This window comes from Podarcis bocagei (assembly GCF_964188305.1).
Source record: "Podarcis bocagei genome assembly, chromosome: 7".
Lineage (NCBI taxonomy): Eukaryota > Metazoa > Chordata > Lepidosauria > Squamata > Lacertidae > Podarcis > Podarcis bocagei.
This window is the reverse complement of record NC_138132.1, coordinates 24,231,983-24,253,191: the sequence shown is the minus strand read 5'-3', so window position 1 is coordinate 24,253,191 and position 21,209 is coordinate 24,231,983. Positions and strand designations below refer to the sequence as shown.

The 21,209-nt window shown below is 46.3% G+C and overlaps 1 protein-coding gene across 7 annotated transcripts in view; it reads left to right on the top strand.

The window, feature by feature from the left end:
* The window catches only part of PTPRU (protein tyrosine phosphatase receptor type U), a 378,319-nt gene that overhangs the window by 283,522 nt on the left and 73,588 nt on the right, over positions 1 to 21,209 (top strand). For 4 of the 7 annotated variants that reach the window (XM_081201868.1, XM_081201867.1, XM_081201866.1 and 1 more), the window contains exon 15: positions 10,464 to 10,621. In XM_081201868.1, the coding sequence (XP_081057994.1) occupies positions 10,464 to 10,621 (158 nt within the window). Of the gene's footprint in view, positions 1 to 5,890; positions 5,921 to 10,463; positions 10,622 to 21,209 lie in introns of all 7 variants that reach the window. The other 3 variants (XM_081201863.1, XM_081201862.1, XM_081201864.1) reach the window with 1 other exon arrangement.

The following is a 21,209-nucleotide window of genomic DNA, read 5'->3' as shown; positions in this document are numbered from 1 at the left end:
ACGACTACTATTCATAAAGTTGTCATCTGTGCGTATACACAATGGCTGTCTCAAATGTACATACCTCAGCTTAATGGCGAAGTGAATGTGCCTTACGTTTTCAATTCAGGTAGCTGCTGGCTTGAGGGTGGGGGAAAACTTATTAAATGCCAGTCTTTCTAAAAAAGCAAACAAACTACAGGATATGGATTGTGGCTAACCTCCCGTGCACATGGATTCAAACAGTGGGTATGCACTGGGGCCAGAGTAACTGGTAGTGTGTACACAGCTGAATACAGTGTTCTCCAACTTTGGTTTCCAAAATGCTCTTGGTCTACAGCTCCCATCATCCCTCACCTTTGGTTAAGCTGGCTGAGGATGATGGGGGTTGTCGTCCAGCAGTCCCTGAGGAACCAAGGTTGAATGACACAGATCAGATACAACACAATTAGGACAAGCTAGGTATCAGTGCTCAGTGCCTTTAGGCAGCTACTGGGACCACAATTACTTGGCAGAGCTTACTGGTGCTGGTACCTGCCCAGTCATAGGTCTATCTAATGGCAGCAGAGGTGGGCAGCCACTTAAACTTCCCACAATGCCCATGAACAGCACTCATCAGGATGATGGTTGGAAATGAAAAGAGTCAGCCAATGCTGCCATTGTTGGGTGAACCTATCATTAGGATCCACCAATGGAGGAGGGAACCTAACAGACGGCAGTGCTGACCTTCCCTATGCCAGTCATAAGAGTGGCCTTTGGCTTGGAATCAACTTGATCCCCTCCCCCTCTTTCCTTTTTCCTTTTTCCTTCTGTGATGGAACTCCTATTTGGGGGCTTCCCTGGCTTTTTTTCTAGTCCACGTAGGACCAGTCTGGATAGTTGGCCTTGGTGAAGATTTGATGTTTTCATCCCCCAAAAGTTTTTGATTTGAGTTTCTACTGAAATGAGGCTGCATTTTAATGTTGTACTTAATCTTGTTTTTAAGTTGTATTTTAATCAATTGTTTTTATATCTGGTGTTGGCTGCCCTGAGCCCGATTTTGGCTGGGGAGGGTGGGGTGGGGGCATTATTTATTTATTTATTTATTTATTTATTTATTTATTATAATTTGTTACACAACACATCACTCTTGATCTTTCATTCTGCATGCAACTCCCCCCTCAAAAAACAACAACAAAAATACACCCAACAACAACTGAAAAGACATATGTGGATAATAATAGAAAGAGTGGCAGGATCTGTGGATCCAGTTACAGATAGGTAGCCGTGTTGGTCTGCCATAGTCAAAATAGAAAAAAATTCCTTCCTGTAGCACCTTAAAGACCAACTAAGTTAGTTCTTGGTATAAGCTTTCGTGTGCATGCACACTTCTTCAGATACACTGATCTGTGGATCCAAGGGATTCCTACCTCAGCTTTTCGGCGAAACCCATTAAACAGTATAAAACTCACAGATTCAGGCAGTCAGAACAGACTGCAGTGTTATAAGCCCTGCATTACAGGGCTCCCTTTTTATTTATTTATTGTTACATTGCTAGGGTTTCCCCTGACCACTACAGAGATAGGGGGCAAGCTGTCTTCACTGCTGCCTCCACTTCCTAGCAAATCACCCCAACCATGCTGCATAATTTAAGAAGCTAGCTACCAGTTCATTATTTTATCTGTGCTGTTTTTAATAGTTGCTTTCATTTTGGAAACCAGATTTGCTAGCAAGCTTGTGGCTTATATTGAGTTATTTGAGTCGGAACATTTGTCCATCTAGCTCAGCCCAGGGACAGTCAACTGGGCAACCTCCAAATGTTGTTGGACCAAAGTTCCCATCAGCTCTGCCAGCATGGCCAATGGTCAGGATAATGGGAGTTGAAGCCCAACAACTTGTGGAGCCTACCACTTTGGGTGCTTACGGTCTACACTGACCAGCAGCAGGTTTCAGACAGGGGACAGTCACAACCCTACTTGGAGATAGTGGGAATTGAACTTGGGACCTTCTGTATGCAAAGCAGATGCTCTACCACTGAGATATGGCCACCTGGGTTGTTGGAGATTACAAAGTCTTGTGTCTTGTGAAGAGGAGAACTCTGACTGTGTGTTCTGGAGAAATTGGAAATGGTTTATTTCTTCAATTATCAGCTTCATAAAGGATTAAAATGCAGGTGATTGGTGGGAGGGAATCAAGCCTTTAAAAAGACTCCTGGGAGATTCTTAGATTGGGTAGATTTCCTCAAAATATTAAAGACACTCCTGTAGAGCCCTTATTCACATTCCTTAGTCTCTGCACTGAGCAGATCTGCTGTCAGTGTTACTTTGTCTGTTACAGCCTTTCCTCAACAGGTTAAGAATCCATTCAGACATCCATCTCTTCGCTTGAATCAAGGTGTTTGGCTGATCCCATTTTAAATGTCGTAGTTGATTAAATCATTTCAGTTGGAGTTCCTTGCAAATCCATGGTCAGCTGCTCCTTGGATTCAGAGTGTAAATAAACAACAGATGGCTGCTGTTTGTGCTAAAGGAATGGTCTGATACCCAAAGTGGTGTCTCTTTCCTTCCTGACAATTCCGTATTTGGTGTGTTATTGGGCTGGTTTCAGGGTTGGCACCAGGTGTGATGGCCCCTCAGCAAGGAGCACCTTGGTGATCTTCCTGTTTGGTCCCCTCCCACCTCCAAACTGTGGGCTTGGTAGCGCTGGCTGGGTCCCGGAAGATGCTTGCTACTTTCACTTTCCCACAGGAGCGATGGTGTGACAGACACTGCAGGCCATTGCAGGAAATGCAAGATGGTACATGGCTTCCTGTTTCGGATCAAAGAAGGCATCATTTTCCATTTGGCCCTGCATGCAGAACTGTTTCCATTCCACTACAGTTCACTTTCTGCCCCAAACTACATTTTCCACCATTGTCCATTGCAGTAAAATTATATCACTTAAGTAGTGTAATTCATTTTGTAATTTATGCCATCCCTACTTTATTCTATCCCATTCATTTCGGTACGAAGGAACCACAATGCAAAATGAGGGGGATTTAACAATTATTTGGGGAGTAAAAGCAACAATTGGAGTGAATACTTACAGCATTTGCTGGACTGATTGCTGTTCCAGACATGGGACAAATAAGTGAACACAGGCAATTGTTGCTCCTGTTTCCATTTGCATCATATTTCTTCACCAAGCCTACTTCCCAGACCCATCCGCTGCATCCAGATAAGACCATGACTGGGGGAATGAGAAAATGAGAGAGACAAAGCAGGTTTCAGCTCTGGTGAACTCTGCCATGGTGGTTGGGCCCTAACAACTGTCAGTGGGCTGCTGGGTGCTGATACCTGGTCTACACAATGCAAAGGAATAACATGGGAGTGAACTAGTAATGTACAGCCTTCCCCAACCTGGTGCCTGCCAGATGCTTTGGACTACAACACCCATCAGCTCTAGGCAACATGGGCCAGTGGCCAGGGATGATGGAAGGGTTGATGAAGGCTGTGAGAGTAGATTCTTAGGATTCCTGAGGTGTTAGAATAGATTCAACAATGTGATCTCAGTCTGCAGTTCAAAGAGGTAGATTGCGTGTTGAGATCACATTGTTGGATGGTCCTGCAAGTTCTCGCTAAGTTCATTCATTGCTGAGCTAAGTTTTTGCTTCCAGGGTTTTATATATGTGGGGGAGCATTTGAAAAACAGTATTGTTCCACCTGCAGTATGAAATGGTGCAATTTACTCTGCTGCTATGGGATCTTAGCACCTCACTCTGCTAAGAGTCCCTTTGGCCTCTAGTTCTCAGTGCTTCTGCAGATAGTCTAAAACAGGGCATTTGAAATGTAAAGATGTGAAATGATATTGGACATCACTGCTTTAAAATTCAGTCTGGGAACTGAAGCCAGGAGACCGTAGCTTTAATGTGGAGCATTTCAGCTTGGTACAGCTTTTCCTTCCTCTGTAACACAAGGAGGTGACCATAAGCTGCACCTGCAGAAATTATGCCCTCTAATAGTGATCTTGGGTGGTGAGTGACAACAGGTCCCCATGAGAAACATGGGGGAGATACTGGGTTCCTCAGAGAAACCTCAAGCCACAGATTGCTGTGCTTTTGAGGGGAGTTGAGAAAATGGAATGGAATATCATGTGAGAGGGCATGACTGGCTGGCTGGCTGGAACACTAAATAGGCACCCTGGAGCCTGCAACTTTTTTGTTGCAAGCATATTGTCCCTTGTACACAACTCTATAAAAAAGTCCAGGAGCCCCATTGCTGGAGGCTGTGCTGGACTCAGGAAGACAATTGTGCAATGCTTTGCTATACCTCTCATGTGGCGAAGTTGACCATGGGAAGCTAATGGAAGCAAAGAAATTGCCTGGGAAACATCAGGCCTCCAGCTTATTAGCAGATATGATAGGGAAGGATTTGCGGAGCTATTTCTGGCTGGGACTAAAGGACGCTTCTTCCCAGACTGATGAGCAATACCTGTTGCCTCCCTGCAGGTTTAGCTGTGACAGGAAGAATGGAACTGTTAGGAAGAATATTAGAAAACACATTGGCTGTGAGAAGTGGAAGATTGAGTCTGCTGGCTAGGATATGTATTGGCCTTCGCCAGCAGTGTGCGTTTCAGATCTTTTGGACTACAAATCCCATCAGCCCTGGGCAGCATGGCTGGGGCTGAGGGAGATGTAGTCCAAAACATCTGAGCTCTGAAGGCTGATAAATATACCATTAATATATCTGACCCTCAGAAACATCAAGACAGCTAATAACAGCATTAAAACTATAATGAAGCAAATTGAACCTATGTTTGCAGTGGCCCTTCAAAAGCTACCCCCCCCCAACAAAGAATAAAATATAAGTCACTGTCTTTAATTGAAGGCTTCAGGTAGCCCTGGGATTCTCCATCTGGCACCCATGACCACCATAATAATGTCACACACCATCTTGGCAATCCCAATTTTTAATGATTTTTTAAAAAAATAAGTTGGGAGTTGGTGGTGTTTTCTTGTTTTCTTATTTGAGGGGGTGGCTATTGCCTGCTTTTTTTGTCTGTGTTTTATTCACTGGGGTATAGGTGTCTCTGCTTTGGGGGAGGCGGGGGTTCTGAGCATCCCCAGTTTTTCATACATGAAATGATTATTTTGTAGTTCCTGTGACACTTCCTTAGATGTCCAAAAGTGCCCCCTCCCCAAGTCCCAAAAGGTTGGGGACCCCTGATCCAGCCTTTGCATTGCTCAGAGAAATAAAGAGGTGTCTTGTTTTTATATCTGCAGCATTAGCATCCAGGGAGCACATTAAATTTGCCAGAATTAGAATCACAAAGCCTTGTGAAGTTCAGAATGAGACACAGGGTGGTGTCTTAGAAAATCAAGGGTGGAACATGATGGGATGGGGTGGCGATATACCTCTGTTATGGGTAGCGCCATAGCTGCTCAACAAAACAAGTGCTCTGCTTTCAACCTGATGAGATCAAATTTGTAGCAAAGGAACTACCCTAAATCGCAATCCCAAGCACTAAATCTGCAGCAGTCCAGATTATCTGTTCCTCAGTTACCAGCATACAATTTCAAGGGCACCTGGAATTAGATGTGCTGTTTGTGAAGTATGTGTGTTTGCAGGTGTGGGGAAGCGAGTTACTTGGCGTCTTTGCCCTCTCTAAACCTTTTTGGCAGGTGACCTTGCTTGCCCTCAGGGCAGCAGCAAGCATGTCCGAAAACTGCTTCCCATTTCCAGCTGATTGCTTTCTCTGTCTCCCTGCACTTCCTTCCTCCTTCCTCCCCCCCCCATCTCCAGCTCCCTCCCCCCCTCCCTTTGCATGGACAATGGCTCAGTCTCTGGTCTGTTGTCATTTTAGGCTCCAAATATCCCATCTTCTCCTTCATTATTTGCTGAGAAAAGCTGCTTATGCAATCTCTGCTGTTTCTCTTTGTTTGCACGCTTGCCAGGAGGAACTACTATTCCTATTCCTATTACCCGTAAGTAATTCTCATTCACTCGCGCTCGCTCCGCTGCTCGCTGCTCCCAGTTGGTTCCCTTTCCTTGTCACATAAATGTTAAAGTACCATTTTGGGGGGCTTCAGGGGTGGGGGGAAACGGCTGCTGAAATAAAATGTACAGACTCCGGAGGGAGGTGGGGAAGGGGTTTGACGCTGGAGGGGATCAAGACCTGGAATGCCTTTTGGAGAGGCTATATATACAACTCACCCAGCTTCCACCATGTTTCATTTAATGGTTTTTGCCCATCTGGAAATTAAACCTCTGCAACTGCTTATGTTGGATTCATCTCATGGAGATTAGGAGTGGGTAATATTCTTCAGCCCCATAGGCAACCTCATTTGGGGGAACAGTGTCACATGTTGGGGTTTGCTGGGGCCAGAGGCAAAAGTGGATGGAGCAGCAAATATAGATTTTCCTTTCGTACATCAGGGTTGTTTTTACCTGCTCCACCCAGGCAAGCAAGAGGCATTCTCAGAATCTAGAGTTCAAGGGCACATTGTAGACAGACAGAAATACCCAAGGAGAGTGGAACAAAGCAGGGTAGATGAGGGGTGTGGCTTGGGAAGAGGAGTGGTTTGAGGAGAGCCCCAAGGGCCAGACAGACAGGACTAAAGGGCTGGATTCGGGGGGCCCACGCCTGACATTCCCCACCCCTAAGCTAGATATTGGTGAACTGTCGCAAGGTTGCCTTGGACTACCTCGGATTTCCAAAAGCAGAAGGAATTATTTTTCAAGCCAATCTAAAGCAAGCACATAAGCCCTCAAGGGAACAATGTCTCCCCTGGTCCCTTGGGCCATTACTGCAGGGATGGGGAACCTGTGGCTCTCTAGATACCGTTGGTCTCCAACTCCAACCAGCCCCAGCCATTATGGACACCATTCCTCCTCTCTCCCAGCTGTACACCCCTGATACTTCTACTGCTCCCAGTGCTGCTTTTTGCCAGGGAAAAGAAAGGCAAAGGTCCTTTGAGGTGCTGGCAGTGAGGGCAGGCAAGGACGGGTGATGGTGGTGAGAAGCCTGCTATTCTTTTCCAACCTGAATTTTATTCCAAGCCAGATAAGTTTCCAAGGACTTGCCTCTCCTTTCAGGGAATCAAAGAAACAGCGGGCTTTGTTCCTGCTGAATATTTCCTTCTGATAGTGAAGCCTTTTCTAGCTTACACAGAAATGAACAAATCTCTTGTTAGTAAACACACATGCTTATAGATTTCTGTTTACTTATTAATTCCTAATTTAAGACCATGTTAAGATGCTTTTCACACCAGACCAGTCCCAGGGACATAATGATACAGTGCTAGAAGAATTAAGAGTACTACGTTTTATTTCAATTTTCTTCTGAATAGAAATGGGTTATTTAAAATTGTATTCTTATTTCTATAGATGCTTAATATATTGCATAAAGTTTAATAAATAGAAATTAATAGCAATGCATTTTTTATACAGTGGAACCATTTCAAAGCCGTTTGGGAATTCCTGCTCTAGACAATGATTTAACCGGTATAGAAATGTGTCCCAGTTTTAGGAAGGAGCTTTTGAAATCTGTGGCCTAGAAGCTTTGTAAATAAGAAGTTAAAAGCAAGGTGCACAGAACTAGATTCATTCCTCTCATTTATTTGCTTACAGTGTTTCTAAACTGCTTTTTAAAGCTGCTCAGTACGGTGGACCACAAAATCAGATTATAAGGAAAGGGATTTGGTTAAGTGTTAAGAAGAACACCGTGTGGCACAGGTTGTTCACAGCAGTGTAGCAGATCACCTTGAAAGGTCCGTTTCAATTTTTCATCTCTCCATTTATAAGCAGAAGCTGGATGGCTACCCATCAGGGATGCTGTATCTTCAGATTTCCTACATCTAGATGACCTTTGAGCTCACCCCCAGTTCTATGATTCTAGAATTGAATATCATGAAACCAAAGAACAGAAGTGCATTGTTTGTATCCAAATAGCTTTAGTGCAAGTGGAAGACACTTTTTCTTCTGCATGAGTTTCTGCCAGTTTTCTTCTTCTCTCACAAATGAGAATACTATGATTGCTCTCCTCCTCCTCCTCCTCCTCCTTCTTTTTCTCCTTCTTCTTCTGGGTTTCACACTGGTAACAAGGAGGGGGTAGCAAAGATCCAAATAAACAAAATGAAAGGTGCAGAATTTAATTTTAGGAATTATCAAGGCTAAACCAGAATTCATGAAGTATAGAATGAAGAGTGGAGAGAGAGAACCAGGAAGCCAAAACAGGAAAGGACTGGGGAAATTTCTCCTACCCTTGCCATGAATCTCCAGATGCCTTTTCTTAGGATCTACCACAGTGTTTTGACTTTCACCTTGGCATCTTCAGTCTGAAATGCCTCCTCAGAACTGGAAGCCCTCCTTGGGAGTGCTATTATTGTTAGGAGCAATGAAAGGCAAATGATGAGGCATTGTCTCTGTGTTGGTACAGAGCTGAGCAACTTGCCTGATGTTAAAAGTCCTACACTTAAAATCACATCGGGGGACTGATCAATAGTATCGATCAGGCGTAAGTGGAGCATCATAAGGATAGACAGCGCCACAGATTCTGCTTTGTTTTGCAAGGAGGTGTCTGTGGGCTAAGTGTATTTAAAAGGGCCATGGGAGTATAAGTGGGCATTGCAGCAATTTTCCTGCACTGCCTAGGAGAGATGCTGAAAAGAAATTGGGGAAGGAGCTTCAGACCCACATTCTTGTTTATTGGAGTTGTGCTAAAATGCCAGTTAAGAGCAGAGAGGGGGGTGACACTTCATTAGAAGTTACCTATTTAAGAAAGGCCACTGTCAGTATACTACTACTACTACTAATAAATTTATTATTGCACCTCACCCATCTGGCTAGGTTTCTCCAACCACTCTGGGTGGCTTCCAGCAGAATATAAAAACATAATAAAACATCAAACATTAAAAACTTCCCAATACAGGGCTGCCTTCAGATGTCTCTTTAAAGGTCAGCACCAACACTTTGAATTGTGCTCAGAAACACACTGGGATCCTTTAGGACTGGTGTTATATGGTCTCGGCGGCCACTCTCAGTCACCAGTCTGGATTAGTTGTAGTTTCTGAGTCATCTTCAAAGGTAGCCCCATGTAGAGCACATTGCAGTAGTCCAAGCAGGAGATAACCAGAGCATGCACCACTCTGGCAAGAGAGTCTGCGGGCAGGTAGGGTCTCAGCCAGCATATTCCATGGGGGAGCTTTCACTTTTAATCGATATACACCAAGGAGAATAATGGCATATAGATCTGCTGGAGGATGGATAGTGTAAGCCTGACTATCTAATAATCTCAAAATAGCTTCATTTTCTGTGGAACAGAAACATTTTTGAGTGGTCCCACATACTGGCTTCTTAGGATGAGAAGCAGGGCAGGAGCCAGAAATTTTGTAGTGGTGGAACTTAAGGGGTGTGAAAATATGCAGAGGGATGTGTGTGTGTGTGTGTGTGTGTGTGTGTGTGTGTATAAAAATTTAAAACTTAGCTTTCTAACATTTTTAAAGAAGGGCTTAGGGCCATAGCCAACTAAGTTCTATTCAGAGTAGAGCCACTGAAATTAACAAGCATAAGATAGACCCTAATGTTGGATATAGCTCCTAGAACTAACTTCCCAGATCAGATGAAGTCTCTCTCTAATCCAACCCAAATGCATCATGGGCTCTCATCATGGGCAGCCCATCAATAAGGTGAAGCCATTTGCATCAGGCAGCAGGTCCAACCCCCGCTGCTGCAATGGCACTGCTGCCAGCCCCACTGGGGTTTTGCCTGTGCCACCATCGCAGTGTCATTGCCCTCCCTGCTGCATCAGCTGCACCATTGCCGCTGCATCATGGTGGCAGTGCAGCTGCAGGCAGGGGCACAATCAGGAGGGCGGCCAATCCACCCACCCACCCATTTTTTTCAAGGAGGGGGGTGGGTGGTTCCCCCTCAAAATTCTGTGGCTATCATGCATATGCAATGTGCATATGCCATGCAACATGCTCATGTCACAGCTCTCCCCATTTCCCTTTTCTTGTGAGGAATCCTATTCAGAATAAGGGAATTTCCCTTAAAAAAAGGGAAACGTTGACAGCTATGGCTCTCCCCCACTCTGCCCACTGCTACTGACCCCAAAACTAGCATGGGGGGGGTTGTGGTGAACATGGTAGCTCTCTCTCTGTGTCTCTCTCTCTCTCTCTCTCACACACACACACGGTGGAGAATACTTGCAGCAATTCTGCTAGGTGGCCTTTTTCTAGTGGGATTGGGGGGTGGAGAGACAAATATCAAAACATTTATCAGGAGAGATTTGGGCTTGGTTCTAATTACATGGATGCAATACCTGAGCAACCGGGGAGCTTGATGCCTCGGTTGCTGTGTGATGCCTGCCCATGACAACGTAAGAAGCTTCCCCTGCAACCAATGTTCATGAGCCTCTCTTCATCCTCCTACCTGTAGAAGTTTGAAAAATGTACCTATTGGGAAGCCCCAGAGTGGACCCCTTTGTCTGATGTGTGCCTGCTTTCCTCCTTTGTGATTTTGTGCCAGGAAACCAGTGAACATGGCCAAAGCGACGATCAACTACCGCAATGAGAAGACACACATGATGAGTGCAATTGATCGAAGCTTTACGGACCAAAGTACCCTGCAGGAAGATGAGAGGCTGGGCCTGTCCTTCATGGACACACACAACTACAGTAACAGAGGTAAGTTCCAGGCAAGCAGCTACAGGGAGTGACTTGGCTTTTACGCTCTGTGCTTGAACCACATAGACCAATGGGATTGGTGCTCAATAACAACATTGGTTTTGCTTAGATTATAGCCAACGTTTCTGCCCATAGTACCTTGCTGCAAGCAGTTCACAGATGCAGTAGAGAGGTATCTTGTTTGGCTTCTGTGGGATGTTGGACCGTGTAACCACACAGGGGCAGCCACATCGTACAGGGTGGGGGAGAAAGGGGGCACTTGATTCCCCTTGGCTGAATCCCAGCAAGGGGGTGTGGTGTCCCTTCCCACCATTTTGGAAAGTCCACTGTTATTCAACAATCTCTGAAGAGGAAGAGAGAGTGTCATGTTGCATGCATCCCATAACTGATACGTGCAGGGTGACTGAAGGACAGTCTTGTTGTTGCCCAGCCAGGTGTATCTGGTTGGAAATTATGAGTTGTACCGCTCTTCATCCAAAGATCACTGGGCAGTTACACATGCACATGTTTGTGTGGTTGTTTCAAAACTGTTTTCTATGTTGAAACCTGCCCTGTGTCTTTTTTTTAAAAAAGTAAAGGGTAGGTAATTAATCTGATGTTGAGTAGGAAGAAGTGGAGGACCTTTGTCTCATCAGGGACATCTTCTTATTCAGGCTCCCTCTGACCTATTTAAGGCTGTAGCAAACCCATTCTGAGTTTATTTAAAATAAGAGAGATGACGGGAGAGAGAGTATCTGCAACACAGGGGCTATAGCCACATGAGTCATGTGGGTACTTGTCCCCCTCTGGGATATTCCCAGAATAGGAGGAAGTGTTTAAGCCCCTGGCTCATTTGCAGTCCTCCAAATTATGGTTTCGAGGTGTGCCTGAAGGCACCAAGTGAGTTTCATTTTGTTATAGAAGATTCTATCACCCTGGAGCTCTGTGGCTTCATGCTCTGGACTTTGCCACAGGATACATCATCCTAAACACACAATGCCCCACGGTATCATGATTTAACCTTCACAGTCAAGTACTCCAAGGCAGGCTGTAAATGCTTTGAGATTCCAGGCAAGCCCTCCTAGCCACCTCTGGATTTTGGTTTCTGTCTGGAACCAGTGGAAGCTCCAGAATTATATTCCCAAAATGCTGTGGGGCTGGAAGGAAGAAAACACGAATGCTTATACAACGGACATTTACTTCCCCTATAGTCATTTTCTGCCAAAGCATAAACACTAAGAAAATGAGTGTTTGTTGTTTGAAGGCGTTATGTTAAAGCATTTGTGGTGTGGATTGTTTGTAGGTTTCAGACTGGGCTTGAATGGCAGTGTTTAGTTCTCAAAACGAATCCACAGAAGTACAGGTTTCAAAGTGCTCTATCCAGACAACTGTATTCCAACGTCTTGCTTTACAGTCTTGGGGTCAAATAATGGATTGGCCTAATGGGATTAAGAACAGCCACTGCTGCAATTTTATTCTTTTTCTGATGCAACTTTCAATGGGCACATCTTTGCTAAAAATAGAGCTACATGCTCTCTGTCCTTTGAATGTGCTTGGTGCTGGTTTGCCTCTGACCCACCTGATTTCCATTTGTTTGATTTGACCGTGACTGAATGTTTAAAAATCACAGGCAGTAATCTTATTTGAAATGCTTTGGCATGGTTCAGAGAAGAGGATCTTTATGGTTCCCTTCAGTTCCCATTGCAGTAGGATTCTGAGTCGTTGCTAGCTTGCATGCGGTTGTAAAGGTAAAGGTAAAGGGACCCGTGACCATTAGGTCCAGTCATGGCCGACTCTGAGGTTGTGGCACTCATCTCGCTTTATTGGCTGAGGGAGCCGGCGTACAGCTTCTGGGTCATGTGGCCAGCATGACTAAGCTGTTTCTGGCGAACCAGAGCAGCGCATGGAAACACCGTTTACCTTCCCGCCAGAGGAAGGTATCTACCGTATTTTTCGGACTATTGGACGCACCGGTCCATAGGACGCACCTAGATTTTTTGGGGGGGGAAATAAAGGCAAAAAAATTTATCCCCCCCCGCCAGGCACGGGGCTGGGGCGGGGAAGCCCGAGCTTCCCCCTCCCCCAGAACGGGACCCAGAGCCATGCCGAAGCTGCGCGCAGCTTTGGCATCGCTCTGGGAGCTTGCGGGGCTGGGGGAGGAGGAAGCCTTCCGCCAGCCTCCAAACCATGTCGGGAGACAGCGGGATGGCGCGCTGCGCCCCTGCCACTGTCTCCCGAGTTTGCGGGGCTGGCGACGGGGAGGAGCAGGCTTCTCCCCCCGCCAGCCTTCTAACCAAGTCGGGGGACAGCGGGAATGGCGCGCTGCGCCTCTCCCGCTGTCTCCCGAGTTTGCGGGGCTGGCGACGGGGAGGAGCAGGCTCCCCCCCCAGCCTTCTAACCAAGTCGGGGGACAGCGGGAAGGGCGCGCTGCATCTCTCCCGCTGTCCCCCGAGCTTGTGGGGCTGGCGGTGGGGCTCTCCTGAAGCCTGGAGGTTGTGGGGCTGGTGGGGGGGAGAAGCAGGCTTGCTTCTCCCACCCCCAGCCTCCAGATCAGGTCGTGGAATAGCGGGATGGTGGAGCGCTGCCATCCCGCTATTCCCCGACCTGATCTGGAGGTTGTGGGGCTGGTGGGGGGGGAGAAGCAGGCTTGCTTCTCCCACCCCCAGCCTCCAGATCAGGTCGGGGAATAGCGGGATGGCGGAGCGCTGCCATCCCGCTATTCCCCGACCTGATCTGGAGGTTGTGGGGATGGTGGGGGGGAGAAGCAGGCTTGCTTCTCCCACCCCCAGCCTCCAGATCAGGTCGGGGAATAGCGGGATGGCGGAGCGCTGCCATCCCGCTATTCCCCGACCTGATCTGGAGGTTGTGGGGATGGTGGGGGGGAGAAGCAGGCTTGCTTCTCCCATCCCCAGCCTCCAGATCAGGTCGGGGAATAGCGGGATGGCGGCGCTTCGCCATCCCCCTATCCCCCGAGCTTGTGGGGCTGGGGGGGAGAAGCAGGCTTGCTTCTCCCCCCGCCAGCCTCCAGATCAGGTCGGGGAATAGCGGGGTGGCGGCTCTGCACCTCCCCGCTGTCCCCAGCTTTTGGGTGCAGGCTGCTGCCCGCAAGCCTTGTGAGCCCGCGGGACATCCCGCCGGGCTTGCAAGACTTGGGATAGCTTCCTGAAGCCTGGAGAGCGAGAGGGGTCGGTGCGCACGGACCCCTCTCGCTCTCCAGGCTTCAGCAAAAGCCTGCATTCGCACCATAGGACGCACACACATTTCCCCTTCATTTTTGGAGGGGAAAAAGTGCGTCCTATAGTGCAAAAAATACGGTACTTGCACTTTGACGTGCTTTCGAACTGCTAGGTTGGCAGGAGCAGGGACCGAGCAATGGGAGCTCACCCCGTCACGGGGATTCGAACCACCGACCTTCTGATCGGCAAGCCCTAGGCTCTGTGGTTTAACCCACAGCGCCACCCGTGTCCCTTGCATACGGTTGTAGATTTGCCTAAACCAGGGATGGTGAACTTGTGGCCTTCCCAACTCCTATCAGTCCCGTGAAGGATGGTGGGAGCTGTAGTCTGGCAGTATCAAATAACATAAAGGTATAAGAAAAGCCCTGCTGAATCAATCCAAAAGCCCATCTGGTTCAGCACTCTGTTCTCACAGTGGCCAAGCAGACGCCCATGAGAATCTAGAAAGCCATGGGTTCCTCAGCCTACACTTTGGATCCCTTATCTTGTCCTCCAAAAATCTGCTCTGCATTGAGACTGAGACTAATCAATGGATTTTGCTAGTGGTCTGAACCCATAGTTATAACCTCACCTGGCTACCTAGTAACCACCTCCCAGCAAGAGACTGGAATTCAGAGCACTGGAATTGTGGTTCCCATCTTGAACATGGCCAAGCATATTGAGGGACCATACTGAGAATGTTTGCCCTATTTCTTCCAGCCTCGCAGCATCTGCTCTTTAATGCAATGCAACCCCCCCGCCCCAGTCAAAGCTGCAGCTTTGTGATTGGGATGGTCATGATGTCACAGTCCCTGCGATTCTTGGGAGCCAGTGCAAATATGGTCCTTAGTGGAGAGGATGTCCTACTTCTTGCGGTGACTTTTATTAGCAGTGCTGCAACATACCTGCAGACACACCCATGCTGCACTTTGTCTACCCTGATTTTCCAAGGTTCTGTATTATGCAATAAACTTTCAGGAGCACAGGGAGCTCCCTCACTGTAGCTGCCCTTTGCCTTGTGGCAGACAGGAATGGCACAAGGGGCATGGAGCTAGCCTGCTCATCCCTGTGCCAACCACCGTCCTCCATATGTGAGCATGGCACAAGCTATATACAAACCCAAGAGCAAAGTGCTCTGGCCAGAAACCAGTATATAAATGTAGCAACTAACAAACTAAAATGGATATCCTTGTATTTTCCTGGGGCTGTTTTTTTTTGTTGATTTCTGATTGCGGCCGAGCTGTTGTGAACATTCAAGAGTTAACGCGGCAGAGCCTCCACGTTAGGCCGAGACTGATAATTTCACACCGGTGAATGCATTTCTATGCTGATTTAGTTGTAAAGTAATTCTTTCTGTGCCCCAGTTTCAGCCATATGCTAATAACACCTGCTATTGGAACTTCAAGATGCTGCCTTGCTCACATCTTTCCTCTGCAGACTACAAGATTAATATGGTTTGTACCATTGTCTCACAGACAATAGAAGCCCAGAGGGCAAGAGTTTCCCTGTTTTATACATCTCCGCAGGACTATTATTTTATTTTAGTTACTGCACCATTTCAGTTTCTTAGAATGCTCTTAACAAGACCAGTTTGTATGAACAATTTGTCTTCTGCGAGCATCTGAAAGAGCTTTCGGCCCAAATTTGCTGCTATTGCTTTCCATCTATTGAAGGCAATGGAATGGCGCTTGCTTTGACTGGCAGTGGGTTTAACCTTGTTCTTGGGAGGCCCTGTGGAAAAGGGAGTTTTCCAAAGCAATTGCCAGGGGGCTGCAGCCTCTTTCTACATGTACCCACAAAAAACAAGAGCCCTGCCCTGACTCTCACACCAGCATTAAACTTAGAAGCTCCTGATATCAGCTGATCAGGGGTGGACTTTGGTAATATGGTGCCCTGAACAAGGATGAAATTTGGCTCTCCCCCCCCCCCCCAAAGCAAAAAACAATATTCAGTATTTTCACAATAATTCATTCTGGTACAGTTGCTTTTTATGGATTTTCTCAGTAGGTTGGCTATTAGCACCTGTGTTGAGAGACAAAAGAATGCCAGGGTGAAGTCAAACCATCGCATTAGCAGGACTGAAACAATCTTCCCTGGGCTCAAGCCTGGGCAATGTATATGGAGGTCCCGGGCTACCCAGATGACAAGATCCCCCTCTTAACCTCATTGATGTGGTCCAAGGGAAAGCAGAGCAAGATGTTTGGCACCAGCTTGGCTGCTGGAGTTGCCGGAAGGAAGTGTAAAAGGCACCATCCAACCATCTTAGGGACTCCACTCTGGATTTTTGCTGGGTTTCCCCTCCTTTTTTCCGCCTGAATATATCCCACAAGGCAGCAGAGATTTAGGACCAGAGTTTTCCTTCTCCTAGATGGGCTCCCTTCCCAGGTTGATGAACCCCAACTGCCCCTCACTTCCCTCTTCAGCATGTGCAGAAACCGCCTTCTGGGCGATTGGACCCAATGTTGGTCTCATCCGCTCAATCTGCAAGTGCCTGTCTTTGCTTGCAGAGGAAGTCCCAAACTCGCCGAGGGTTTGAGACCCATCGGCTGCCCTCACCTGGTTTAGCTGACCAGTTGAAGCCATTTCCCCTAGGTTCAGCAGGGGAATCACCTGCACCATCCTAAATCTGGTGGTGTGACTTTAAGGCAGCAATGAAGATTTGGCACACGGTGACACCAAGGCGATCATTTGCCCACAGTCTGTCTGGGGGCTTTGTAGAAGACTGGCATCTGTTCCCATTTGAAAGAACAAGCAATGATTTGGCCTGAAGAAGTCCTTACTCTGAGTGGCCATTCAGACTGGGCCTAGAGCAAGGATGGGGAGGCTGTGTCCTCCAATTTCTGCTGGAGTCCAACTCCCATCATTCCTGACCATTGGCCATCTTGGGTGGGACTGATGGGAGCTGGAGTCCAACAATATTAGGAGAGCTGTGTCTTTCCCACCACTGCCCTGGAGGCCAAGAAAATCAGCAGTGACAGCAGTAGCAGGAGAGAAATGGAGCCACTCAAGAAAAGGTGCCCAGCAGTAGCACAGGCCTTTATGCCAGTGGTGGGGGACCTGTGGCCCTCCAGATGTTCATAGAATCATAGAGTTGGAAGAGACCACAAGGGCCATCGAGTCCAACCCCCTGCCAAGCAGGAAACACCATCAGAGCACTCCTGACATATGGTTGTCAAGCCTCTGCTTAAAGACCTCCAAAGAAGGAGACTCCACCACACTCCTTGGCAGCAAATTCCACTGTCGAACAGCTCTTACTGTCAGGAAGTTCTTCCTAATGTTTAGGTGGAATATTCTTTCTTGTAGTTTGGATCCATTGCTCCGTGTCCACTTCTCTGGAGCAGCAGAAAACAACTTTTCTCCCTCCTCTATGTGACATCCTTTTATATATTTGAACATGGCTATCATATCACCCCTTAACCTCCTCTTCTCCAGGCTAAACATGCCCAGCTCCCTTAGCCGTTCCTCATAAGGCATCGTTTCCAGGCCTTTGACCATTTTGGTTGCCCTCCTCTGGACACGTTCCAGTTTGTCAGTGTCCTTCTTGAACTGTGGTGCCCAGAACTGGACACAGTACTCCAGGTGAGGTCTGACCAGAGCAGAATACAGTGGCACTATTACTTCCCTTGATTGAGATGCTATACTCCTATTGATGCAGCCCAGAATTGCATTGGCTTTTTTAGCTGCCGCGTCACACTGTTGGCTCATGTCAAGTTTGTGGTCAACCAAGACTCCTAGATCCTTTTCACATGTACTGCTCTCAAGCCAGGTGTCCCCCATCTTGTATTTGTGCCTCTCATGTTGTTCCACTCCAATTCCTGCCAGTCCCAACCAGCATGACCAATGGTAAGAGAAGATGGGAGATGTACTCCAGCACTCTCTGGGGGCCAGAGCTTCTCCACCTCTATTATATGTGTCCACTCAGAAGCAAATCTCATTTAGTTCAGTGGGGCTCCTTCCCAGGTAAATGTTGTATAGGATTTCAACCCCAAAACACCCTGTCCAGCCTTGCTCCCCCTCAAAATGGAGCTTGTGGCATTTTAATCAGCAGTGAACAACTACTCCTAACTAGGTTTGTTTAAAGCCCATGATTTATTTGTTTGTTTGCCTGGGAAAGCACGTGCAAGCTAAGATACATGCATAACGCTGTGTTCCTACCCCAGGGAAGCTCTGAATGGCTCATTTCCCAGAGATCGGGAAAGGCTAATTTTCCCAGGGAATAAGACATTTGCCACGGCTTCTGTTGTTGCGGTAATGGTTTCTGCATGCTATCTGAGCCCCCTTGTGCACATCACTCTCGTACAATTTCCTTTACATGCTTGCCCGATACATCTCTGTGGGCTTTTAATTACCAAATGCACATGTTGCCTTCTGGAAACCGCAAGCAAAAGGGCAAGGAGGGAGGCTATGTGGTGACATTTGCCCAGAAGATGAATAGATGCTGGAGCTGTAGGATTGAGCCCAAAAGGATTATTATGATGAAATGTTGTTAGGGCAACTACTTCAAGAACTCTGCCATGCAGGGGAGTTGCGACTTGAGCAGAGCTCACCATACAGGATAATGCTCTGAAAGAGAGAGAGAGAGAGAGAGAGAGAGAGAGAGAGAGAGAGAGGCACTAAGTGAGATGAAGAGAACTTCAGGATACAGGAGGTGTGCAAGTATCAAGAGAATTTAGCAACATTAAGATGCATTCCCAGAATTACTTAGTGCACATTAGCTGTCTTGAACATTGCTTAACTACCCTGCCCAGCTTTAAATGAGAGTGAATTTCCAGGGGAAATAGAGGAAACAAGGATTCTAAACAGTGATGCCACTGAAGATTAAAAATATCAGGCTCCAAATATGGATTTATGATTTTGGGGGGATTCTGAATACAAAAGTACACAATACATACCATATTTTATGACGACATCGCCTGCCTCTCTCAAAATGGCCTATGGCTCATGTTCAAATAAAGCCTAATGACCAAAGATTTGTATCCACCAGGAGCTATGCATTTAGTACTGTGGGCCCAATTATACAGAACTTTCTTTCAATTGAGGACAGACAACTGGAAGCTCCCTACTGAGTTTCTGGTGTCTACTAAATACCCCTTTTTATTATTCCCACCAACATTTTGATTGAAGTCTGATTTCAGAGTTTTAACAGATTTTTATTTGTATTGTATATTTTGTAAACTGCATAAATACAATGGTTGTTAAGCAGTATGTAAATAGTTTAAATAAATAAAATAATCACATATACTTCAAGAAGAGGGCATGCACATTTTGGAGTTGGGAAGCCCTGCCTTGTTTACAACAGTGCCTTATCTTGCTGCTGAGCTATATATGCATACTGGAAAGCACCTACACATGTGCAATAACTGCACATTTAGAACTCTCAGCAAATATCCCCCTTTTTTCAGTGTTTTCCAATTCTACTCATAATTCCTGTGTTGTTTCTGAATACTGCTGAAGGCAGTTTGCCTTTCTCTAATTCTAATTTGGGTTAATGAATGTGAATACAGAACCAGGAAGGGTCTTTGTGTGGCCTAGGGAGAGCTTTATACCTAGGGAGGTCCCTTTGCTGTATAATTGGTTTAAAAGCCCTGGTCTACCTTGTCGAGAGAGATGTTGAGTTAATTCCACTCAAGATGAGTGGACCTCATTGACGTCAGTAGCATCATATTATGCCATTACCAGAGAGATCAGTTCTTGATCCCAGAGAAGAAATTGCATTTGTGAACATCTCCATTAATTTTCTATTTTTCAAAAAAAACCCCACTTTTTAAAAATGATATTTTACTAACGCAAACATTTGTACAAGTTCTTTTGAACCGATCACTGGAGAAAAGAGACAAAATGGCTGGAGTATATTCAGGGTTGTTTCTTTTTTAATGATTTTTATTTGATTTTACAAATTCATTCACACACAAAATCACAAATTATAAAAATTACACAAGATTCTTCCAAATCTCTAGACTTCCCTCCTCCCCTCCATGGGTTCCTTAATTAACCTTTTCAACTACATACTATAAATCCTCCTAATTTTCTAGTCCTCCATTGTATCAAAAGTCTCTGTAACATTACAAGAGTTATTTAAGACCTGCCAAAGAGTTCAAGTGTTTATAGTGGTCTGTCAAATATAGTATAAATTTCTCTCATAATTTGTTGAAGTTTTGATCCTCCTGATTTGATTTTCCCAGTCACTCTTGCCATCTCTGCATAGTCCATTAATTTAACCTGCCAGTCCACTCTGGTAGGGACTTTATCGTCTTTCCAGCTTTGGGCAAGCAGCATTTATTCAGGGTTGTCTGGTCCTCACATGCTTTAAAGCAGTACTTTTCAAAACCTATCCAGTAGCATGTGCACCACCAGCAGAACAGCACTGGTTTAAAGCCATCAGTTTTTAATATAGTTGGACCAACGTCCAAGCTGAACCATGCTCACGAGCAACCAGGTCTCCTTTCCTCTTTTCAGTAGAAGCCAGCTGTGCAGAGTTCTGATTAGCTGTCTCTTGCGACAATCATGAATTTGTTTCAATCCCAACTCCATGTTTGGCTGTGCAGAGTACTGATTGGCTGCGCCTTGTAGAAAATCATAAAGCACAACTCCCCCTGTCCTTCCCTTAACAGCATTGTTTCAAGTTAAAATAAAATAAGCTTGTATGTGTGTGTGGAATTCGCCAAGTAGGGATGGGGGGGGGATTCAATTCAGTTCGCATTGAAAGGTGAACCTACCAAATTCACATTATCTGAAACAAGATATGAACTTGGTTGTCCTTCAAAATTTGAACTTTTCTGAATTTTGCAGACCCAGAAAATAACCTTAGGGGCATAGCAGGTCATCTGAATGTGGTGCAATTGACCAAGTACAGTCAGATTTTCAGGACCTTGGACAGCCCCACACAAGCAACTTGCTCCAAGTTCTGCAGTTCCCAATGAAACCTTTGTGTTCTCAGTCTGTGCTATCACACTCAAGCCTCACCTTTGTTTTTGTTTTCCCTGGAGACTAAGTAGCTTGAATTATTATCTAGCACTCCAACTCATTCCCCCAATTTATTTCCTAGCTTGTTGTTTGCATCAGTGATCCAGCGGCGAGGAGCAGGGAGCTCCAGTGGGGAAGATGGTTGCTTGTTTGGGAACCTATGGGGATACCTGTTCAGCAGAACATGGAAATGCTCTGGCTCAGAACCAGTGTGGAGACCAGCTCTTCTGTGATCTTTGCCACTGGCTTTTAAGATCTGGCTGTGCCCTTGTCTAAGTTGGAGTGTGAGCTACTGCCCAGGGTAGGTGGGTGGGGCCTTAGCAGTCTGTGGCAAAAAATCTGAATGCAGTAGAACCTATTTAGGTCAACTGTGTGGACCTGCAGCCCTCCAGACATTGTTGAATGACAACCCCTATCATCCCTTGCCATTG